Consider the following 23,024-nt stretch of genomic DNA (forward strand, 5'->3'; position numbering starts at 1 on the left):
CTTCCTCTCTGTAAAAAATCAATAAAAAATATATTTAAAAAAAAAAAAAAAGACTGGAAGTCTTACCCCTAAGATCAGGAATAAGACAAGGATATCCCCTCTCACCACTTCTCTTTGACATTGTACTAGAAGTTCTAGCCAGGGTAATTAGACAAGGTAAAAAAATAAAAGGGAGGGATAAGTAAAACTATCTCTCTTTGCAGATGATATGACCTTATACATGGAAAACTGTAAAAAATTCTCAAAACTACTTTTAGAGCTAATAAACAAGTTCAACAAGGTCACTGGATACAGGATCAATATACAAATACACTAGCAATAAATAATCTGAAAATAAAATTAAGAAAACAATTCCGTTTACAATAGCATAAAAATAATAAATACCTAAGAATAAATTAAACCCAAGAAGTGAAAGGCTTATACAATGAAAACTATGAAACACTGGAAGAAATTAAAGAAGACTTAAGTAAATGGAAAGACATAGTGTGTCACAAGGATTGGAAAGCTTAATGTTGTTAAGATGCTAATACTTCCCTATCAAAATTCAAAGTGCCTTTTTCTTGTAGAAATGGACAAACTACCCTACCTGGTTTGGCTCAGTGAATAGAGCGTCAGCCTGCTAACCAAACGGTCCCAGGTTCCATTTCGGTCAAGGCTCCGAAGGTATCTCGGTTGCAGGCTCCTCCCCAGCCAAGGCCCTGGTCGGGCCTTGTGCAGGTGGCAACCAATTAATGTGTTTCTCTCACATTGATATTTCTGTCTTTCACTCTCTATTCCACTCTCTCTAAAAATCAATGGAAAAAAAATCCCCAGGTGAGAAAAATAATAGAAATGAAAAAATCACATAAAAATGCAAGGGACACAGAATAGTCAAAACAATCTTGTAAAATAAGAGCAACTCACAGTTTCTGGACCCCTACCCTCACACACCAACCTGAAAGAGCTAATACTATAAATTCTTTATAAGGAAACATAGGCGTAAATTTTGAATTTCTTAGATACAACACCAAAAGCACAAGAGAAAAAATATATTAGACTACATAAAAAAGTAAAACTTGTGTGCTGTAAGTGATATTAAGAAAATAAAAAAATAACCCTCAAACTGAGAGAGAAATATTTGCAAATCATGTATCTGCTAAGGTCTAATCTCCAGAATATATAAAGCAATCCTAGAATTCAACAATGAAAACACAAATAACCCATTTTTTCAAATGGGCAAAGGATTTGAATAGACATTTTACCCAAAGAGATATACAAATAATCAATAAATACATAAAAAATGTTCAATATCATCAGTCATTAGGAAAATACAAATCACAATGAGATAATACTTCATACCCACTAGGATGGGCATTATACCCCCAAAAAGGAAAATAAGCATTGGGGAGGGCATGGAGAAAATGAAACCCTCACATACTGCTAATGGGAATGGTAAGTGGTCAGCTACTTTGCAAAATGATATGACCTTCCTCAAAAATTAAACTTATTGTTACCAGCAACCTAGTTAATTCCATTCCTAGATATATACACAAGAGAATGAAAAACGTATGTTCACACAAAAACTTGTATGTGAATGTTTACAGCAGCATTGTTCATAACATCCAAAGATTGGAAATAATCCAAATGTCCAACGAAAGAGAAATAAACATAATGTGGTATATCCATACAACAGAATATTATTTAGTAGTAAAATGGATGAAGTACTTATACATGCTACAATATGGATGAACCTTGAAAACATGTTAAGTGAAAGAAGCCAGACACAAAAGACCATGTGTTTCCATTTATATGCAATGTCTACAGGCAAATCCAAAGAGGCAGAAAGTCGATCAGTGGTTACCAGGGCGATGGGTGAGAGGGGAGTATGGAGTGACTACTAATGAGTATGAGGTACATGAAGCCTTCTGGAATTAGACAGGGGTGATGACTACACAGCTCTGTGTATATACTAAAACCACAGAATTGTACACTTCACAATGATAAATGTTATGGTATGTGAATTACATCTCTCTCTCCTTTTTAAAAAAATATATTTTTTGTATTGATTTCAGAGAGGAAGGGAGAGAGATAGAAACATCAATGATGAGAGAGAATCACTGACTGGCCGCCTCCTGCATGCCCCACACTGGGAGTTGAGCCTGCAACCCAGGCATGTGCCCTGACCAGGAATAGAACCGTGACCTCCTGGTTCATAGTTCAATGCTCAACCACTGAGCCACAGCAGCCGGGGCGTCTCTCTCTCTCTATCTTTCTCTCAGTTAGGACTGCCTCTTATTTATTTAGTTTCACTTTTTTAACTTCCCTAAATAGTCTTCCAAAATAGCCTAAAACTTACCAACAAAATCACAATGCTAACAATTGATTAGTCAGTTTAGCTAAATATCCAGTAACTATTTCTCACTCCCTTCCCTAGCCACTCACTTGCCTTTTGGCATGGTGGAGACATACCTAACCTCACTTGTGTGGTTTTCAACAGAATAGGATGTGGGTCACTAATTTGAGATAAGGAAAAGCAGCAAAGATCTAGAACAGGTAATAGAAAGAAGGTATCCATCTACCATCCCCAATTACGCCTTAGAAAACTTTTGTGAGGACCAGAAAACCACACATTTTATTAGTTGAAAAAAAAACCTCATGATTAAGACAAGTGTTATGATAATTTCTCAAATCTGATTTGATACATAGAAGCTTTTCAATAATTTGATCTGATTCTGATCCCCATGCAGGTATGCCCTTCTCAAGAAGACATCTCATTCTTAGGTACTTGAAAAATCAAATCCAAAAATCATACACTTTAGGGGATAGTAACACAACAGAAGGATGACTCACAGATTAAAAGGATGCCCTAACTGAGTTCCTGTATGTAAAGTATGATGTTTCCAAACCTTTTCTTTTTCATACAAATGTTTGGAAACCTATTAAAAAGTGGGATGCACCTAATTATTTCTGGCATGCCACATTGTTCCTATCTCTGCCTTGTATTGCAGCACAGAAAAAAATCATAAATTTAAAAATGTTAAGAAAAAGACACAAACATACATATATTCAATTTCTATCTAATATTTTTTAAAATATATTTTTATTCATTTCAGAGAGGAAGAGAGAGGGAGAGAGAGACAGAAACATCAATGATGAGAAAGAATCACTGATTGGCTGCCTCCTGCATGCACCCCCACTGGGTATCGAGCCTGCAACTCGGGCATGTGCCCTTGACCGGAATCAAACCCGGGACCCTTCTGTCCATAGGCCGACGCTCTATCCACTGAGCCAAGCCAGCTAGGGCTCTGTCTGATCTCTTAAACTGAGTTGACTGGAAGGTAATAAAAGGCGATTTCCCTTAATTACAAGATTACAAGCCATATCTTATGAAGGGGACTATGACCCATTATCCTAACTTTACAACTATAATACTTATATTATTTGTGTGGTTTTTTTTAAAAAAAACTTCCAAATGGTAAAATTTTCTGACTAAAGATACAGATACAAAGTTAGACAATTTATCTAGAAATTTTAAAAAATCTAACCTTTCCATTTCTGTCCTATGAACCAAAACAAACAGCTTTCACATGGACCTGGAAGCTAAGCCTCACAGTGATTTCATAATGTTGCATTTACTTCCAAGTGTTTCATATGAAAGAGTAGCAATGGCTAAACACCTAAGACAAAATAAACATGTGCATAGCTATGGACACACACATTTCTCTAGCATCAGAGTTTCAGTAACTCAAATACTGCTCTCCACTAAGGAAGTGAAGGTCTCCTGCCCTCTGTCCATAGAGAAGGAAAGCACGGGAGTCCATCACAGCTGCAAGGTCAAGCTTGTTAACATACAGTAGAAAGCAATATGTAAGCTAAAAAAGTCCTCCGTAATACAGAAAAAACACCTGTCATTACTTATGCTTCCTTTCCTTAAAAAAACAAAGCACTTTATAACAATACACCTTACAGATGGCCTACTGGGTCATGGGCAGAGTCACAGAATTATTTCAAAACAAATTAAACCTATGGGAGAGAAAAACAAACCTCCCTGATACAAAATTACGGGAAATTTTAGTTCTAGTTTTAATACAAGGTTGCATAAATAAAGCAAGAGCAACACTTCAGATATAAATGACATAGCATTACTTAGTCCTGGTCGGTGAAACCCAAATTACATTTATTCCCCCTGGCTTCTAGAATCCACTTAATGTCATTTATGCTTTTACTGTACTTGGTACAGTATTGATATTTAATATATATCAAAGGATTCTCACTAAAGTTACTTAAAATTAATTTGTTTAAATTACAGCATAGATGCAGATGATCAAGTTCAATCCCCTAAATAATTAATAAACTGACAACGGCACTTACCCTAATGATCAAAAGTTGAAGTGCTTATTGGGATAGAATTGGGAAAATCTAAATGTTTAGATGTAAGTGGGGAATTGCTAAAGGAAAAAACGTTAGTCACAGAATGGGACAATATAACTGTGCTTGCCAATGACATTTCCAAGAGTCTTTGGAAGGCTCCACAGCATAGAGCAGTAAATCATTAATTTACTCTCAGGGGCAGAACTGATATGCCGTGCGCTGAGTGCAGATGGGACTAGAAAGGCAGGAAGCAAAACACCATATGAAACATGCTGAACAAACAGAGAAGTGCATGCATCCTGACCAAAATGGAACTTTTCCAGAACATTCCATTCAAGCTTCAATCCATGTTATTTCCCATTCAGCTATGACATTGCTCAACCTGTACCTTCTAAATACTGCAATGATAACCAGGAACTGCACTTGTTTGTATATATGTACATAGGTACATAACTGAGAATTTTTGCAATTTAAAAACTCTACTGAAAATTTGGCTTCCCTATACACTGGTCCCAAGCCCTCCTTCATGACTTCTAGGGTGTCTAAAAGCAACATTTGCTTTTTATTTGACCTATAACAAGGTGTCCCAAAGAAAGTATTTTAAAATGTTAGTCACAGAATAAAAAACAAAAAAGAAACTAATCCTATATAATAAAAGGCTAATATGCAAATTGTCCCCTAGACTGGGAGTTTGACCAGGAGTTCAACCTGGAGTTCAACCAGGGGGTGGGGCCGGCCAGCCAACTGCCCATGGCCCCTCCCCCCAGCTGGCCCTGCCCCTGATTGCCCCCCCATCAGGGGCGGGGCCGGCCCTCCAACTGCCGTGGCTCCTCCCCCCTGCCAGCCAGGCCCCATCGCCTGATTGGGGTAGGCTGGCCGGACTCCACCCGTGCACGAATTCATGCACCAGGCCTCTAGTATGTAATAAAATAAAATAGAAATATGTCCAGAGAGCACTGAACCAGAAGTCCAGAAGCGAGGTTTCTGGGTCCTGCCCTGACATTAGGATGCCAACCCGCCTTAGACTAAGGGGTTTCCCAGGGTGGGGCACTTTCAGGGCTAAAACCAAGGAAGTCGCAGGCAAATAGGGACAAGTTGGTCTCCCTGTGGGTGACAATGGCTAAATCACAACTCATTGGGAACACAGTGCCCTCGTTGCTAACATCTGGAAGGGACCAGAGGTTTCCAGGGCCCTTTAGTTCTAATTTCCTATGACCCTGTGCAATATTTACACCCTATTTGATTGTATTAGACATTGTATACCATAAGTGAATATACCTTTATGTAGGGTCAGGGGGCTCTTGAAATATTTTGGGAAGCTATGCATTGTTTGGTATTATGTAAGCTTAATAGTAAACAGAGCTAGGAGTTTTCAGTTTTTTACTTTTCATTTCTATAGCAAAGAGGAAATAAGCTGCTTCTAGAAAATATCAAACCAACAAAGAAAATCCTTCCAACACCAACATTCAATTTAATCCATCCTCCCTCACCCCCTAGCTTCACAGCTCACGGGAGACCTTGGCAAGACATCGGGACAAAAGCTTAAAAACAGGAAATATTACTTTAATTTACTGACAGCCACTGTGAAAGAATATATTTCTACATTTTCAAGAAAGTAAAAACTTACAAAGGTGTGGCCACGAGTAACTGCAAAACCCAAAAGCAAAGCAAATGCAACTGTCTCACTAGCAACCCACAATAACAATAGTCATAAAAGCGAAAGATCAATGAGGCCTTGAATACTTTCAAATGTGTTCTCTAATTTTAGCTTTAATCCTGAAAAAAAAAAAAATCCCACTTTAGAGAATAAAAAACAAGTCCTACATAAAATCAGAACCATTCCGGCTTCCTCTTTCCTCATTGGGCATTCTAATGAGGATACTATCTGACTTCTTGCTACTAATAAAGACCCTAAATGAAAGCATTTGTGCCAGGAAGCCTGAGTTAGGAAAAATGCCTAAAAGCACAACCAAGAGAGAAGTCCTATTAAATGATTTTTTTAAAGGTAATAACATGTAGGGGAAGTTATTATAAAATGCCTCTGTCCTAAAAAAGTTACATTATCCATTATCTATAATACTCATCAGTGAACTATTCCACCATGTCTCGTCATCATTCTTAGCAAATAGGTAGCTGAACCGTCTTCAGAATTTTCCCCACCTGCTCCTTTATGGGAAGTCTGGCATTGCCAACAAGAGATTTCTTACTTGTTACTTGTTATTTAAGAGCAGCCTCAAGGTCTGTGTGTGTATCCTCAAGTACAGGTAGAAGCGTTTGCTTCTCCTTGCCTCTCCACACAGAAGCTTCTCCCCCCACATCAGTGCACAGCTTCTGCCCAAATCTGTCATAGACTCTGTGGGAATATGAAATTGTGTGCAAGAAAGAGGATCCCAGTCCTCAAGACACCGCTAATTTACTTGGGGAAGATAAGACATAGTATTCCCACAGAGTTCCCTGTGCCAGCAAAGTGGACGGCTATCATATCTTAATTAGTAATGTCGGGACGCTGTCATCTGCATATTATTTGTATGACTCACAAAGCCTTAATCCAAATAGGTAAGGAAAAATAAATCCATGCCATTTACTTCAAATATATTAAAATACAATAAATATACAATAACGAACAGAATTTATTTTGAGTAGTGACAAATAGCATACCACTAGTAGTAGGGAAGATGGGGTGAGATTCTTTTTTTTTTTTTAATGTATTTTTATTGATTTCAGAGAGGAAGAGAGGGAGAAAGATAGATACATCAATGATGAGAGAGAATCATTGATCAGCTGCCTCCTGTACTCCCCCTACTGGAGATCGAGCCCAAAACCTGGACGTGTGCCCTGACTGGGATTCAAACCTTGACCTTCTGGTTCATAGGTTGATGCTCAACCACTGAGCCATACTGTCTGGGTGGGGTGAGATTCTTAAAATATATTTTTTTCATTGATTTCAGAGAGGAAGGGAGAGAGATAGACACATCAATGATGAGAGAGAATCATTGATTGGCTGCCTCCTGTACGCCCCCTACTGGGGGCTGGGGGAGGGCGGATGGAGCCCGCAACCTGGGCATGTGCTCTTGGCAAGAATAGAACCTGGGACCCTTTAGTCCACAGGCCGACACTCTATCCACTGAGCCAAACCGGCTAGGACTGGGTGGGGTGAGATTCTTAATGGCCAAAATATCACATAAACTCAGGAAAAGGAACAGTTTTGCTATTATTACCTCAGCAATGGCACTGGCAAAGAAGTGTGGCTTCTCAAAACCCAGAATGTGTTAAAAATAAGCTGCTGGACTCGATTTCTAGAGATCCAGGTGTTAGCCCTAACTCCTTCACAATCATATCCTCTCTTGCCCTGGTTTTCTACCTAAACCAGATGATGGCTAATATCCCTTTAATGAACACTTCTGGTAATCCTTTCTTTGATAAATGTATCAAGGTCCCACCCTCTCTCTGCCCTCACCCCGATTTAATTACAGTGTACAACATTAAATTATTCAATAATCAATGAGACTTTAACTTTTTGTGTATATACACTGACTTCTTTATGGCAGCTGGTTAACAAAGCAAAAATCTTAACTCACTCTGCTAGAGTTTAGCACTAAATAGTCATCAGTTTTACATCTAGGCCTAATAATCTGCCAAATTAATGTGGCATATTATTCAGTATTATTGCAAGAAGCTTTGGTGTGGCCGTTATTTATGATGGTGAAGATCAGATCAAATGAGTATGTATTCATTGCTCTCAGCTGGCTTAAAATGGCTTAGCTACACAGCAACCAAGAGTAAGAAAATATTTCATTTCTTTTTTTATGTTAATCCAGTGATAACATCTAAGTATGACTTTGGTATATATAAATATCCTTTCACCTGACAAGACTTAAACCCATGTTGTTTAGGTGGAGGGAAAAAAAAGCAGAAGAAAAATATGAGTTGTAATATCAAACCACTTCTATTATTTCTTATGTGGAAATCTTGTTTGGACATCTGAATGTTAGGACAATTATCGCCTAGTAACAGCAATGAATTCAAATACAACGAACTCCAATAAAATACTAAATAATACACGCTCTCTTCATTCTAAAATTCTTGTTTGAGTCAGTTCAGCAAAGAGATAAAAGAAACCCGAAATGAAAAAGTAAGGGTATACTCAAGCTTCCATGAAGCTGCATGATAAAGTGAATAATAGGAACAAAAATAAATCCGAGAATTGAGAAGTGCTGGAAAAGTTTTCCAAATACTATTCTTGCTTGTATCTAGCTCCGTTATACAGTTTAAATTCAGCCAAATTTTTTAAGTATTTGTTAAACAGTTCTTGCATGTGACATATGTTTCCAGGGTACTTCTGACATTGATATGAGAGATTATAAAACATTTAGAAACGAAAATGTTACTCTCCAACAAAAAACACCATCACTTCCAAGACTCTTCCAAATTCATGAGATAGAAAAACATTTGGAAAATAGTAGCTTTCCATTTTAAAATGTTCAAATAATACACTTCAAAACAAACAAAAAAAAAAGTGTCATTGTTCAAGGCAAGGAGGAGGAAACAAGTCTAAATAAAATAAGATATTAAAATTAAGTCTAGAAACCACTACTTTTCCTTTGCAGTCTCAATCTTGTTTACTCCATAATAAGTAAACTGCTTTATCCCTTCAGCTGGGAAGGATAATTTTTACCCTACCAAGATGATGACAGTACCACACTGCAGTGCTCACCGAGCAAGGAACACATGAATATGAAGTAGCATTAAGTCTTTCTAACAAACAAGGTGTATGCAAGACTTGATTTGCAATGCATTAATTTAGGAACTCCGTGGAGAGGCTCCTACTATATCTAGCTGATCTAAATTTGAGCTCATGATAACACTGCACAAAGCTATGGTAGATGAAAGTGATAGGCAATGCCAACAGAACAATCCCACTGACAACACAAACTCCTCCAAGAATTCTTCCAGGCATTGTGATAGGATACATATCTCCATAGCCAACTGTAGTCATAGAGATAATCACCCACCAGCAGGCAGCAGGGATGCTGGCGAAGTCCTTGTTGGATGCTTCCAGGTCCAACCCATGTTCAAGAAGCTGAGAAAGTGCACTGAAGATTGCCATGGCAACACAGATGAAGACAAGTAGCATAACCATCTCTCGGTAACATCGTTTGAGAGTCAAACCAAGTGTCTGAAGACCAATGAAGTGACGGGCAAGCTTAATCACCCAAAAAATCCTCATCATTCTAAGCACCCTCAAGGTGACTCCGGCCCTCTGGAGTTGAGAGTTCTCGCCTGTAAATACTGTCATTAACACGGAGATGTAATACGGCGTGATTGCCAGTAAGTCAATGATGTTCAGGGGTCTCTTGACAAACTCACACTTGTTTTTGGAGATGATGAACCTCACGATGCACTCTGCAGTGAACCACCCTATGCAGATAGCTTCAATTATCCTGTCAAGAGAACAAAAGAAGAATTGATCATTTTATTTTTAAGCATTTTAATAGCTCTTTGAGTTCTTCAGATAGTACTACACTGACATATTAATTCAGTTACTTATTCCAGAAGACATAAAGGACAGCACTACCAACATCATCAGACCCACCAGGACGTAACAGAACAACAAATATTACAGTGCAAATGACAATTGAACTTGATAAAGCTCTTATTTATATACTGCACGTAATACCATTGCACTGTTTTTCGCTTGTCACTAATACTTAAAATCTCTTACTTGGCGAATTGAAAATGAACTTGGACTCAGCTAGCCACAATACGAAATGTGAGGTCAGTTATGAGATAGGTCAGAGAACTCTGCTCCTACAGAGCAGGCATACCCAAGTTTTCAATCATGTATTTCTCGGTAAATTAGAGTGAACTCAAGATCATCTCCTAAAATGTGACTCTGCCTTCTTTTCTGGCTTTGTGTGGGAGACACTGAAGCTGAGCCTGCTCTGGGGGCTTTGCAGGGAAGGAGTGCCAGCAGCCTCCCCAGCACAGAGCCAGCATCCATGCCGATTGTCACAGGGGGGAAGGGGCTGAGGACTCCTGCACTGGAGCCAAACCATCCCTGGAGTTTTCCCAAAGACCCAACTGGTTTGTTTGTTTTTTATAGCTATTTTATGCAACAGACATTTTAAAAATATAAGGCCACATTTTAGCCAGAGTAGTATTTCCCAACCTTTCCTCATCACTGCACACACTGAACCGAAGATAATAGTATTTACACAACATATTGGCATCAAGGGGTTCTATTCTTGAAGCGGAAGCCACCAGCCTGGGGGCTCTGGCCACTCTCGCCCCTGACCACAGTCAGCAAGGCTGAGAAAAGGAAATCTCAGCACACCGGTCAGGAAGCCTAGATCCACAATGAGAGGTAATTCGGAGGTAATTTTTAATTAAATTGCATTTTTAGATTCAAATTAAAAGTGATAATTATTACACCATCATTCATTTTTCTTCACATAATTCTTTCCCATCATTGACCTAGACCCAAACATCAGAAGTACAATGGGAAGAAGACATTGAAGTAGGCAAGATGGTAAGGTCCGTGGGGCAACATTTTGAGAAGAATTCCTCAAAATGCATGTCACAGAGCACAAGTTGTACTGGATGTTACTCAGGGAAATAGACACACAAAATTAATCATATTCTCCTGTAGGGATTCACAGGGCTGTAAAGATTACTTTTATTTATTATTTGAATAGGTAGCACATTCACATAGTTCAAATTTAAAAGGTAAAAACGGGGGATATAAAGAAAATTCTCACTCCCACCCCACTCCCCAACCACCATTCCCCAGTCTTCACTCCAGCCACCAAATCCTCCGGGCACTGGTTATAACAGCAATAGCCACTGATTACCAAGAAACTGGGAATCCGCCCTAACCGGTTTGGCTCAGTGGATACAGCATTGGCCTGCAGACTCAAGGGTCCCAGGTTCGATTCCGGTCAAGGGCATGTACCTTGGTTGCGGGCACATCCCCAATAGGGAGTGTGCAGGAGGCAGCTGATTGATGTTTCTCTCTCATTGATATTTCTAATTCTCTCTCCCTCTCCCCTACACTCTGTAAAAAAAATCAAAATATATTTAAAAAAAATAAAAGAAAAGAAACTGGGAACCCAAGTACATGTTTCCTATGGAGGCTATAAAAAATTACCACAGCCCAGCCAGCGTGGCTCAGTGAATGAGCATTGATCTATGAACCAGGAGGTCACGGTTCAGTTCCCAGGATGGAGCTCTGGTGTCTGGCGTGCAGGAGGCAGCTGATCAATGATTCTCATCATTGATGTTTCTATCTCTCCCTCTCCTTTCCTCTCTGAAATCAATAAAAAATATATTTTTTTAAAAATTGCCACAAACTTGGTGGCATAAAACAACAGAAAATTATTTCCCCCTCGTTCTCGAGGCCAGACGTGCAAAATCGATATGACGAGGCCAAAATCAGGTGCGAGGAGGGCCACACTCCCTTTGGGGCTCTGGGAGAGAATCCACTCCTTGCCTCTTCCAGCTTCCGGTGGCCGTCGGCATTCCTTGGTTTACAGCCATAGCATTTCAGTCTCTGCCTCGGGGGTTCCACTGCCTCCTCCTCTTCTGTCACTGTGTCAAATGTCCATCCTTCTTCTGAAGATGCGACAGCATTTCGAGCCGGCCGGGGTAACCCAGCAGAATCCCTCCATCTCAAGATCCTTAATTTAATCCCATCTGCACAAGCCCTTCTGCCGTGTCCAGTACGGTAACATCCACTGGTTCCAGGGATTAGGACCTGGTACCTTTGGGGGCAGAGGAGGGGTGTTTTCCAACCTACCACACAAAGTACACACATGATGTCAGCGGATGAAGTCACAGCTGCCCCCACTATTTCTCTTCTGTACTCTCTGCCGCGCTGCTCACGGACCCCTTCACCCTGCGGTTGGCAGCAGCTTCCCTGTCCCCACCAGACTATCAGTAAAAGCTGCTGCCATGATGGCCTGCAGGAACCTGGAGGCTTAGAACACTGGGAGAGTGATGAAACTTAGCAGATCTAGAGAATAAGAAGCTACATTTTTTTTTCAATCTACAGTTTTAACTTATATAGTACCATATTATCCCTCTCCCTGGTAACGGTCATCAAATACTCCATAGGCGCCCCCCTCCCCCCATAGTTCCAGCCCCTTTGCAATCAGGCAGGGTTCTATGACCAGTTCTGACAGATGAGCCCTGAGCAAAATGACTCTATGACCTCCGGGCAGAAGCACAGAGGAGTAAGTGCGGATCCCCCACCATCGCAACTGGAAGGCGTGTGTCCTAAACGGCGACAAGAGGCGGCCCAAGCCCCTGAGTGTCTTCGCGGAGAAGAGCCTGACTCGGATTGAACATGGCATGTGAGCAACAGATAGACCTTCGTGGTGTTAAGCCACTGAGAACTCTAGATGGGCTGCACTCCTAGGTAATGAAGGGATGCATGCAGTCAGGTCCGCAGACAGACGTAGGAACACTCTTCTTCGCGTGCCTCTGGTTAACACATCTCCAGTTCTCCGGCTCACACGGGCAGGAGCGCTGGCTCCCGCTCGGAAGGACCCCCACCTATCCAGCGGCAGAGTGTGCACTCATCTCCTAAGGGCTCTCCCAGCAATAAAATCCTAGGATTCTATTAAATTAAGAAGAGTAAACAAGTTTTTAATTGTGCCAGAAATATCAGAACACTCTCTGTTTAATTATTTCTACCAGCAGCCAAGGTTGTTCAGATGGAAAAGGCGGAAATTCAAATGGTGCAGAATAATTCCTCAGTAGAGGGAATCTCAAAGAGGTGAACTCCTCCGTAATGAGGCCCTCTGGGCTCCTCCTGCCCACCTCCAAGTCAGATGCAGTTTCGCCAGAACCCCATGCGAAGGAGATGAATCAATGAGAAACCCCAGGCATCCCTCTCTCACCTAGGATTATGCCAAGGCAGACGCCAACAGCAAACACCACTAAACCTGCCAAAATCCCCCATGTTTCCGAGTAACACTCTTGCCAATGCCACCACCGACAACTGTTGGAAAAATGAGTACTTTTTACTGAGCGCTAGAGCCAACAATTGGGCCTTCCCAAAGGTCACTTCCATAAAAAACAAACAGGCAAAAGGAACTAAAGAAGGTACTAGGGCGCTAACCGGTTTGGCTCAGTGGACAGAGCGTCGGCCTGCGAACTCAAGGGTCCCAGGTTCGATTCCGGTCAAGGGCATGTACCTTGGTTGAGGGCACATCCCCAGTGGGGGGCGGGGGGGGGGGGCGTGCAGGAGGCAACTGATTGATGTTTCTCTCTCATTGATGTTTCTGGCTCTCCCTTCCTCTCTGTAAAAAATCAATAAAATATATTAAAAAAAAAAAAAAAAAAGAAGGTACTAGGAAACAACATATTTTTTTAAGCCCATTCTGATTCCTTTGAGGCCCAAACATAGAAGTTCATGAATTCATGGCTAATAAAAATATTTACCACTTATTGAGGCCTTTCAGTTGGCCACTGTGCTAATAAGCACTTCACAGACACCATCGCGTTTAATCCTTTTCGAGAAGTCTATGAAGTGCGTATTTCCCCTACTATCTCCATTTTACAGATGACACAACTGAGGCTGATAAGTTAAAACATCTTTTCCAAGGTCACACAACTAAGAAATTACAGTGGCACCTGTAATGAAACTTGACTCTATTGAGCTTTGAAGTTCCAAGGAACATTTGAAAATGCTAATGATTTTATGACAGTGTGCACTGTCAATACTAAATGATGTATGTCAAACAGCAGCATTTTTCAACTGTCGGTTCTTAACCCATTGATGGATCAAAACTGACAATTTTCAGAAATTAAGTAGAAAATATTAGAGTGCATCAAAGTATAGATTCATGAAGCTTTGTTTCATTTAGATGTAACTGTATACTAAGTTATGATGTAAAATGTATTCCTTTCTGTAGTTCTGGAGGACCTCAACAATGGCAATCATCAGTTATTGGAATTACTCTGATCTGTCATGACTGAAGGTACATCTGGGAATGACTCAGAGGTTTACAAACAGGCTCCAACGGGGAACAAATGCTTTTATTGCTAACCAGATCTACTCCCACAACCTAACAACCTCCAAAAAAAAAAAGAGTAGGACAGGATATAAGAGGCCATTAACTATGCTGTGAGGGTCAGTCTAGGTGCTATCTTCTCATCTTTTTCCATCAACATTTTATTATGAAAATTTTCAAACATGAAGCAAATTCATTCATATTTTAAATATAGTTGCTTATCACCTATTCATCTCTCTCCATCTATTAACCTATTTTATACATTTTTTAATTGATTTCAGGGAGGAAGGGAAAGGGAGAGAGAGACAGAAACATCAATGGTGAGAGAGAATCATTGATCGGCTGGCTTCCACACACCCCAAACTAGGGATCAAGCCTGCAACCCGGGCGTGTGGCCTGATCAGGAATCGAACTGTGGCCTCCTGGTTCATAGGTCAACACTCAACCACTGATCCATGCCGGCCGGTTTAATCTATTTTTTGGATGCATTTTATTTTATTTTAAATATATTTTATTGATTTTTTTACAGAGAGAAAGGGAGAGGGATAGAGAGTTAGAAACATCGATGAGAGAGAAACATCCATCAGCTGCCTCTTGCACACCCCCTACTGGGGATGTGCCCGCAACCAACGTACATGCCCTTGACTGGAATCGAACCTGGGACCCTTCAGTCCGCAGGCCGACGCTCTATCCACTGAGCCAAACCGGTCAGGGCTGGATGCATTTTAAAGTAAATTGCAAACATCAGTGTACTTTCCTCTAAAAACTTCAGAGTACATACCATTGACTAGAATTCAACTATTTGTTTCTAGATTCTTTTGATGTAAACCTTACATGCAATGAAAGCACAAACCTTAGTGTACATTTCACTGAGTTTTGAAAAATGCATAACCTCTATAACCCAAACTCCTGTTAAGATATGAAGCATCCACATCACCCCAGAGTTCTCTGCCTTATTCATCTTCGTATCTCCTGCCCTTATTTCCCAAACCCATCAGACACTTAGCAAGTGCTTAATAGGTGCTTGTCCAGCTCAATGTAAGTGACTTTGATAGAACCCAAAGCCCTGGGTTAACCACAGCCACAAGAAGCCTCTTCGTTCTTCTGGAACCTTTAAGGGATCATTGAAGCCTGCCATTAACTCCAAATGGATTAAAGACCAAAATGTAAGACCCAAAACTATAAAACTCCTAGAAGAAAACATAAAAGGAAAACTTCATGACATTGGTTTGGCAATGATTTATTTCATTTTTCCAATGACTTCTTGGATATGACACCAAAAGGAGATGGAAGAGGAGAGGAAGTAGGGGCGGGGGGGGGGAGGGGAGGGAGATTAACCAAAGAACTTACATGCATATGTGCATTGCACATGGACACAGACAGTAGGGTGATGAAGGCCTGGGGTGGGATGGGAACCGGGTGAAAGGGGAAAAGGGAGGGAATGGGGGCATCTATCATACTCTCAACAATAAAGATTTTTTTAAAATGTAATTAGACTAAAAGAAACCTCACTTTTTACTTTATTCCCTTTTGTACTGTTAAATGCTTTACCGTGTCACATATTATTTTTTTAATTTAAAAAATCTTTTTGAGGAAAAGTGAAAAGCATGATCACCTAGAAGAGCAATCACCATGATGGAGTTGTCAGCAGCTTGAATCAACCAGCACAACCCCAGAAGTGCCACCACAGGAAACGTTACACCCTTCCCACCCCAAACTTTCAGACTTAAACATACAAGGCACTTCCAATCACATTTCTAACAGGCACGTACAGTGTGGTAAGAGATGGTGTCACAAAAATGCCCAACAGGCCCGGCCAGCTGGTGTAGCTCAGTGTTGCGTGGTTGAGCATGAACCCATGAGTCAGGAGGTCACGGTTCCCAGTCAGGGCACATCCCCAGTAGGGAGGGCATGCAGGAGGCAGCCGATCAATGATTCTCTCTCTCATCATTGATGTTTCTACCTCTCTCTCCCTCTCCCTTCCTCTCTCTGAAATCAATAAAAACATTTTTTAAAATGTCCTACCAATTGCACATCAATGTCCACCGCATTACCTTCCGTCTCTTCCATGTCCGTACCTGTGTTTTCTCCACAACTGTAAATTACATGGGGGGGAAAGGCAAGTTTTGTTTTAAAACTTGATTTTTTTTTTCTTAATGCACTTTAATGACCTTACAGAAAGAAGCCATACCACTCATCTTCCAATCTAGGTCAATAACGAGAATAAAAACGCACATTAAGCATTTACTCCAGTACCAAGCATCTCTTCCTATAAGTTTACATGCATTCATTCAACTCTCACAACAACTGGAATGAATAGGCTTTGTTATTTTCCCCCCTTTTACATGAGGAAACTACAGCAAAGAGAAGTCATTTGCTCATGGCACACAGCTAATAAATACATGGCAGATTAATAATATATAACTCATTGATTATATAATACATTAAACCCTGGCTGGGATTTGTCTTCCTTGTCGTTGTAATCAAGTTGTTATTTTATGTTCCTTGCTTGATATATTTGGTTTATTCACGGCCCTATTTGGATGGCCATTTCTTAAGGATATGTGCAGGATAAGGACACTGGGGAATAGGAAGGTCACCCTTCCACCATGGAGGACTGGCTGCGGAGGCCTCGGGGGTTTCCATGGGGCTGCTATTATTCTGCAGGATCTCTCCGCCCTATAACCACCTCCACGCGGCTATCCTTGCTTTTCTCACTGTCCCCTCAGCAGACAGGAACATAGAGCTCTCCCCCTTGCCTGGGTGAACGGGGCTCTACCTCCTGACTGCATAGCAGTTTCTCTTCTGACCTCTGTTTCAGCAACACAGGCACCAGATCCATATGCTTTCTGAACGGATAAACAGGGACCAATGACCCTCTACAGAGAAACTACCAAGTTCTTGACTGTACATCCAAGGACCACAACACTTGCTCTGCTAAGGCAGGCGCCACTCATAGTCTATCCATCTCCTCCAAAAATCAGAGTGTGGAGGGGGAAGAGGATGGAGAAGACGGAAAGAGATCAACCAAAGAATATACTACATGCACATATGCATAACCCGTGGACACAGACGCTAATGTGGTAAAAGCCTGGGGGTTGTAGGGGCGGAGGCAGGGTAGAGGGAGGCAAAAAAGGGTAAAAGTGGAGGACATTTGTAATAGAGTCAACGAAATAAATATCTTTGTGAGGGGAAAAAAATGTGTGTGCTTCCATGAAAACTCACAGGCGATTACTACACATAATCCTTACCTTCTCTGACTCTTTCTAGCATAATCCATTCCATTTGCAACCCTAAAACACGAATTAAGTGCATTTTGGTAGAACCTGAGGTACAGACATACCTCAGAGTTATTGGGGGCTTGGTCCCAGACCACCAAAACAAAGCGAGTATCACAACCAAGCCAGGTGTGTAATCCTTTTGCTGGTGGAGGGTCTTGCCTTCCGTTTGTAAAAAACATGCAATACCTGGGAAGCACAATCAAGCGAAGCACAAGAAAATGAGCTATGCCCACAGCATATTTCTTGCTGGGAACACTGCCTTGCCAGTGTGACTCAGTGGAGATGAATTCTAAAACCTAAGAACGGAATGATTATGCTGCTTTCTCAATGTGGCAGTATTTTTTAACTTTTGAGATGGCGAGCCGAGACCATTCAGCATACGAAAGAAGACAGAAGGATATTATGAGCCAACAAATACGCAGCCCCCATCAACCATCAGCCTGCAGCCAATCCCACACCTGCATCCACGTCTCTCCTCCAGCATTATTTTGAAATAAACCTCAAATGTGGGCTTTTATTCCAGAACCCTTTTTTAAATCCTTCCTGCCTGCTAGGTCAACCAAGTGTTCACAAAGGGAGGCAAGAAACGTCCCTGACTTCAGTCCGGGTCTTGTGAGACAGGCCAGTTCTAGCCAGTCCTGGAGTAAGGATGGGATGACAGTCCATTGGTTTGGATGTGTTCTAAGCTTGTGGAGCACACCAATTCATTCATCAAGCAATAAAGCTTATCAGTGCCTACTGAATGCCAGGCTCTACAGGGCCACCAGGAGGCCTATGAAGATGAGGTCAAGAGAGAACTTAAGCCCTGGCCGGTTTGGCTCAGTGGATGGAGCGTCAGCCTTCGGACTGGGGGGGTCCCAGGTTCGGTTCCGGTCAGGGGCATGTACCTTGGTTCCGGGCGCATCCCCAGTGGGGAGTGTGCAGGGGAGGGGGGGCGGGGGGGGGCAGCTGATCGGTGTTTCTTTCTCATTGATGTTTTTGACTCTCTATCCCTCTTCCATCTTCTCTGTGGAAGGTCAAGGAAATACATATATGTATTTTTAAAAAAGATAGAACTTAACTATAGTTATGTAAGAGGTTATTACTGGTATTGGGGGAAGCTGAATGAAGGGCACGCTGGAACTCTCTGTACTATTTTTGCAACTGCTTGTGAGGATAAAGTTTTTTTCAAAATAAAAACTTTAAAAACAGCCCTAACCGTTTTGGCTCAGTGGATAGAGCGTCAGCCTGCGGACTCAAGGGTCCCAGGTTCGATTCCGATCAAGGGCATGTACCTTGGTTGCGGGCACATCCCCAGTAGGGAGTGTGCAGGAGGCAGCTGATCGATGTTTCTCTCCCATCGATGTTTCTAACTCTCTATCCCTCTCCCTTCCTCTCTGTAAAAAAATCAATAAAATATATTTAAAAAAAAAAAACTTTAAAAACAACAACAAAAGTTATACTTTAGCTTTTAAAAGTTTACAACTTAGTGAAAGGCAAGATACGCCCTCCTTTACAACAACCTTCCTCATATCATCTCTAATATAAAATGCAGACGGTGATCAATGTACATGAACTTCAGAAAAAAAGGTTAGTTTTCCTTCCTCTGGGGGATGATGGAAAGCTTCTTTGATAAAGTGGCAATTTAATTACAGGGTGGGGCAAAAGTAGGTTTACAGTTGTTCATATGGTTTATAATACAATAATTAATAAATAATACAAACCCTGTGTTCTGTGTACTCACAACTGAAACTTACTCTTGACTCACCCTATGTTTTGGAAAGACCAGGAGGAGGATTAAAAATGGCAGCAGAGTGAGTGGATGCTGCACCGACATGCTCCCAGGAACAAACTGGAATTACAACTAAAATACAGAAAAACTTCCTGAGTAATCAACGGAAATCTTACAGGAGAGAACCCTGATACCCAAGGACGGAAAGTGGAGGCTGCATAGAGACTGGTAGGAGGGGCAGAAGTGCAAAAGTGCTGGCCCAGCACCCGCAGACAGCAAGTCCCGGAGAGGTATCTCAGCTGTGGGGGGTTACCACTGAGAACTCCGGGATCTGATCCCCGAGCTGGGCCCCACAGCAGAGAGGAGGGTACTCACATAACATCTGGCTGTGAAAAGCAGCGGGGTGCTGTATGCCAGGGAGTGACAGCTGAAAATTCAGGCACCCTCTTAAAGGGCCAATGCACAAAATTCCCTGTGTAGCCAACCACCTTGTGCTCCAGCAGAGGGAGGGTGAAGTGGACTGGAGCTGTGAGAGCAGAAGCCAGGTTTGGCGACTCGGGCCTTGAGCTCAGAAGGCAGACACCCCAAGTTTCTTGGGCTGAATCATTCCCTCACACAGTGGAGGACATCTTTCCCACACAGACATTTGCTTTGCCTGGGGGAAAGACAGTTGACACACCTTATTGGAAAACACCTTGCCCTGAGGCCACTTAAAAGATTAAAAATAACAATTAGCCTCCAGGCAGAAGCAACTGCCCCACCTATTAAAAAATCTCTAGCCACACCTGAGGATAACTGCTGGGGGGGGGGGGGGGGGGGGGGGCCCGCAATTCAAACCAGAATCCTACCAGTCTGTAGGCAGAGGCGGTCTCTGGAGGCTTTGAATCTTTACCTGATCTAATTAGTCAGAAACAGCCTTTAACACTGTCCTACACTAGAGATTGAGAGGAGTAGAGGATCATCTACCTCATACATAGTCACAAACCCAGACAGCCAAAATGAGGAGACAAAAAAACAACCCCCAATGAAAGAACTAGAGAATTCTCCAGAAGAAGAAAGGATAAATGAAGCAGAGATAAGAAATTTATCTGAAACAGAGTTCAGAATAATGATGGTAAAGATGCTCAACAGCATGAAAAAAGATACAGTAACTATGAAAAAAGAACAGACTGAGCTAAAGAATGACATAACGCAAACAAAGAACACATTGGAAGGAATACACAGCAGATCAGGGGGAGCTGAGGATCGAATCAGTGAATTAGAAGACAGAGTTGAAGATATCACTCAATCAGAGAACCAAAAAGACAAAACAATTAAAAAACTGGAAAGACCAGCACAAGTAAAGTCATGGAAGTGCTGGGTAAATCTGAGGTAGTGAAAGCAATTACATTTTAAAAGAAAAAAAAAAAAAGCCTAAGGAAGGTAGCAGGTGATAAAGATAATAAAGATGGAAAGGTAAATTGGAGCCTGAAGTTGATTTGATGGCAATAATCATGGGTACCATTTATTGAAATAACTGCTTTGAGGCTGATGCTTTAAATATACCGTGTCATATTTATAGGCACATATGTACCCTGAAGAGAAACCAGGTTATTGTTAACAGTGGTTGTTCAAGGAGAAGGAGGGAGATTAGTAGGTAGAGCATTGTAAAGGTAGGAATCCTTTTTTTTTTTTTTTTTAAGGATAAGCATCTATGAATAGTAGATTTTTTTCACAATTGGAATGTATTCAAGTATTAACTAGGTGGTTTTTAAAATAACTTTTTCAATTTTTAAAATTGCTGTTTACAGAGAGAGGAAGGGAAAGGGAGAAAGAGAGAGAAACATCGATGTGAGAGCATAACATTGATCGACTGCCTCCTATACAGACCCTACTGTCATCAAGCCTGCAACCTGGGCATGTGCCCTGACTGGGAATCGAACCAGCAATCCCCAGGTGAATGGGACAACACCCAGCCAACAGAGTCACACCAGCCAGGGCAAAAAATAACCTTTAAGTATACATTATTATTACTCTTCAGGGCCCACAAGGTGGTCATCACTATTTATTATCCCCTAATTTATAAACAAGCTCCGGCTAAATCAGTGGCATAGCTGGGGTGCTGGGTTGGCAGCCTGACCATTTCTGCTGGGGGAGAACCTGTAAACACGTCTGGTTAGGGGACTACTAAAAAATGCAAACACAAAAATAAAGGACAGCACAAAGCAGTGGTCATGGGAAAAGGAGAAGAGGGGCCAGGTCAGAAAGGGGACACCGGCAGAAAAGCATGATGGTGCTTAGAGGACATGGAGCCTTGCTTGGCTGCGAAGTGAGGTGTGCAGGAATTATGGTTGGGTGTGTACGCTGAAGCCTTATGGCAAAGCTGATGGGTTTTGAGAGTCAAGTTGCAGCGTTAAAGGCAAAGGGAACCCATTACATTTGGTGACAGGTGGATTCATTTATTCAATAAGCATTTCTTGAGAGGTTCCTACGTGCCAGGCATATTGCCAGGCCAGCCAGCAGTGAAGAGGCCAAGTGTACTGTGGGAATAGCCATCAGGCAGAAGTTTGTGGGATGACTGGAAGGTGTGAACAGTCAGGAGGCTATGACACGGGCAACAAAAACGGGCGGTCCGAACTGGTGGAATGGAATGAAATGAAATGGTGACGCATAGGTGCCAGAAGCCTTCACCAAGACCCTGCCGCTGGCTGAGAGCGGCACATAGCCATGGGTACAAGGATGCAAGCAGACGCCCAGCACTCAGCAGACATTCCTCACCACCCCAAACCTCCTGGAGAGATGTGAGGGTCGGAGGGAACCAGACAGAACCCCCGAGGCGGTCCCTAAACCAAAAGGCAAGTGAAGAAAGGAAAACCACTCAGAAAAACCTTATTGCAAGAGATGGCCACTCTGAACCATTCTCTTTTCTTAGCAGCATCTTTTCAGAGTGAAATTACATAAAGAATTGCATCAGCACCATACTTCAGTGTTCTGAACCATTCTCTTTTCTTAGCAGCATCTTTTCAGAGTGAAATTACATAAAGAATTTCATCAGCACCCTACTTCAGTGTTCGTGTTTATTCCCCTCTAATCGAGGACTCTGGCTCTGAGCTGACTGTGAGGAAGCCATGCGTGGTTCTGTGTGTGACTCACAGGAGGCTCTCAAAGTCAAAGCCATCAGGGTAGCTTCTCTTCACCAGATGTTAAGAAATTTGTTTTTAGAAGACTACCATCTTCGAGGTGGACATACACATACATATGAGTGATGAGTCCCAAGATCTGTGGCTCTGACTGTCACTTCCAAAAACTTCCCAGAGGTGAGAGCAACAGAAACCCAGACCCATCAGCATCTGCCTGCCATTTAGGAGAGGTGCTCCTATCTTGCAATCTCCACTCCAGCTGAGCCCCCCTTCATCCTGCAGGGGCAGTAATCTCTCCCAGCACCTTCACCACTGCCCCAAACTGACACAAATTCACGTACATAATGCTACAAGGAAATCGATCTCTTTGTGAGAATTAACCTGTTCCCATGTATAACTATCAGATGGGTTCTACTCCCTGTTCATTTCATTGGCAATTCGTTATTAAAAGAATTAAGAAACTAGAAGGAATATCAATAGACCACCTTCCAGCCCGGGCTGGTGTTGGTCAGCTGGTGGAGCATCATTCGTGCACCGACAGGTCGCC

General features: G+C 41.8%; 1 protein-coding gene across 1 annotated transcript in view; it reads right to left on the minus strand.

The window, feature by feature from the left end:
- Positions 1-5,905: 5,905 nt before the first annotated feature.
- Positions 5,906-23,024, minus strand: part of KCNG3 (potassium voltage-gated channel modifier subfamily G member 3) — a 38,162-nt gene continuing 21,043 nt past the window's right edge. The window contains exon 2 of the mRNA XM_008162198.3: positions 5,906-9,791. Within this exon, the coding sequence (XP_008160420.2) occupies positions 9,146-9,791 (646 nt within the window). The 3' untranslated portion in view covers positions 5,906-9,145. The remainder of the gene's footprint in view (positions 9,792-23,024) is intronic.

The sequence above is a fragment of the Eptesicus fuscus genome, chromosome 16, assembly GCF_027574615.1.
Source record: "Eptesicus fuscus isolate TK198812 chromosome 16, DD_ASM_mEF_20220401, whole genome shotgun sequence".
Classification (NCBI taxonomy): Eukaryota; Metazoa; Chordata; class Mammalia; order Chiroptera; family Vespertilionidae; genus Eptesicus; species Eptesicus fuscus.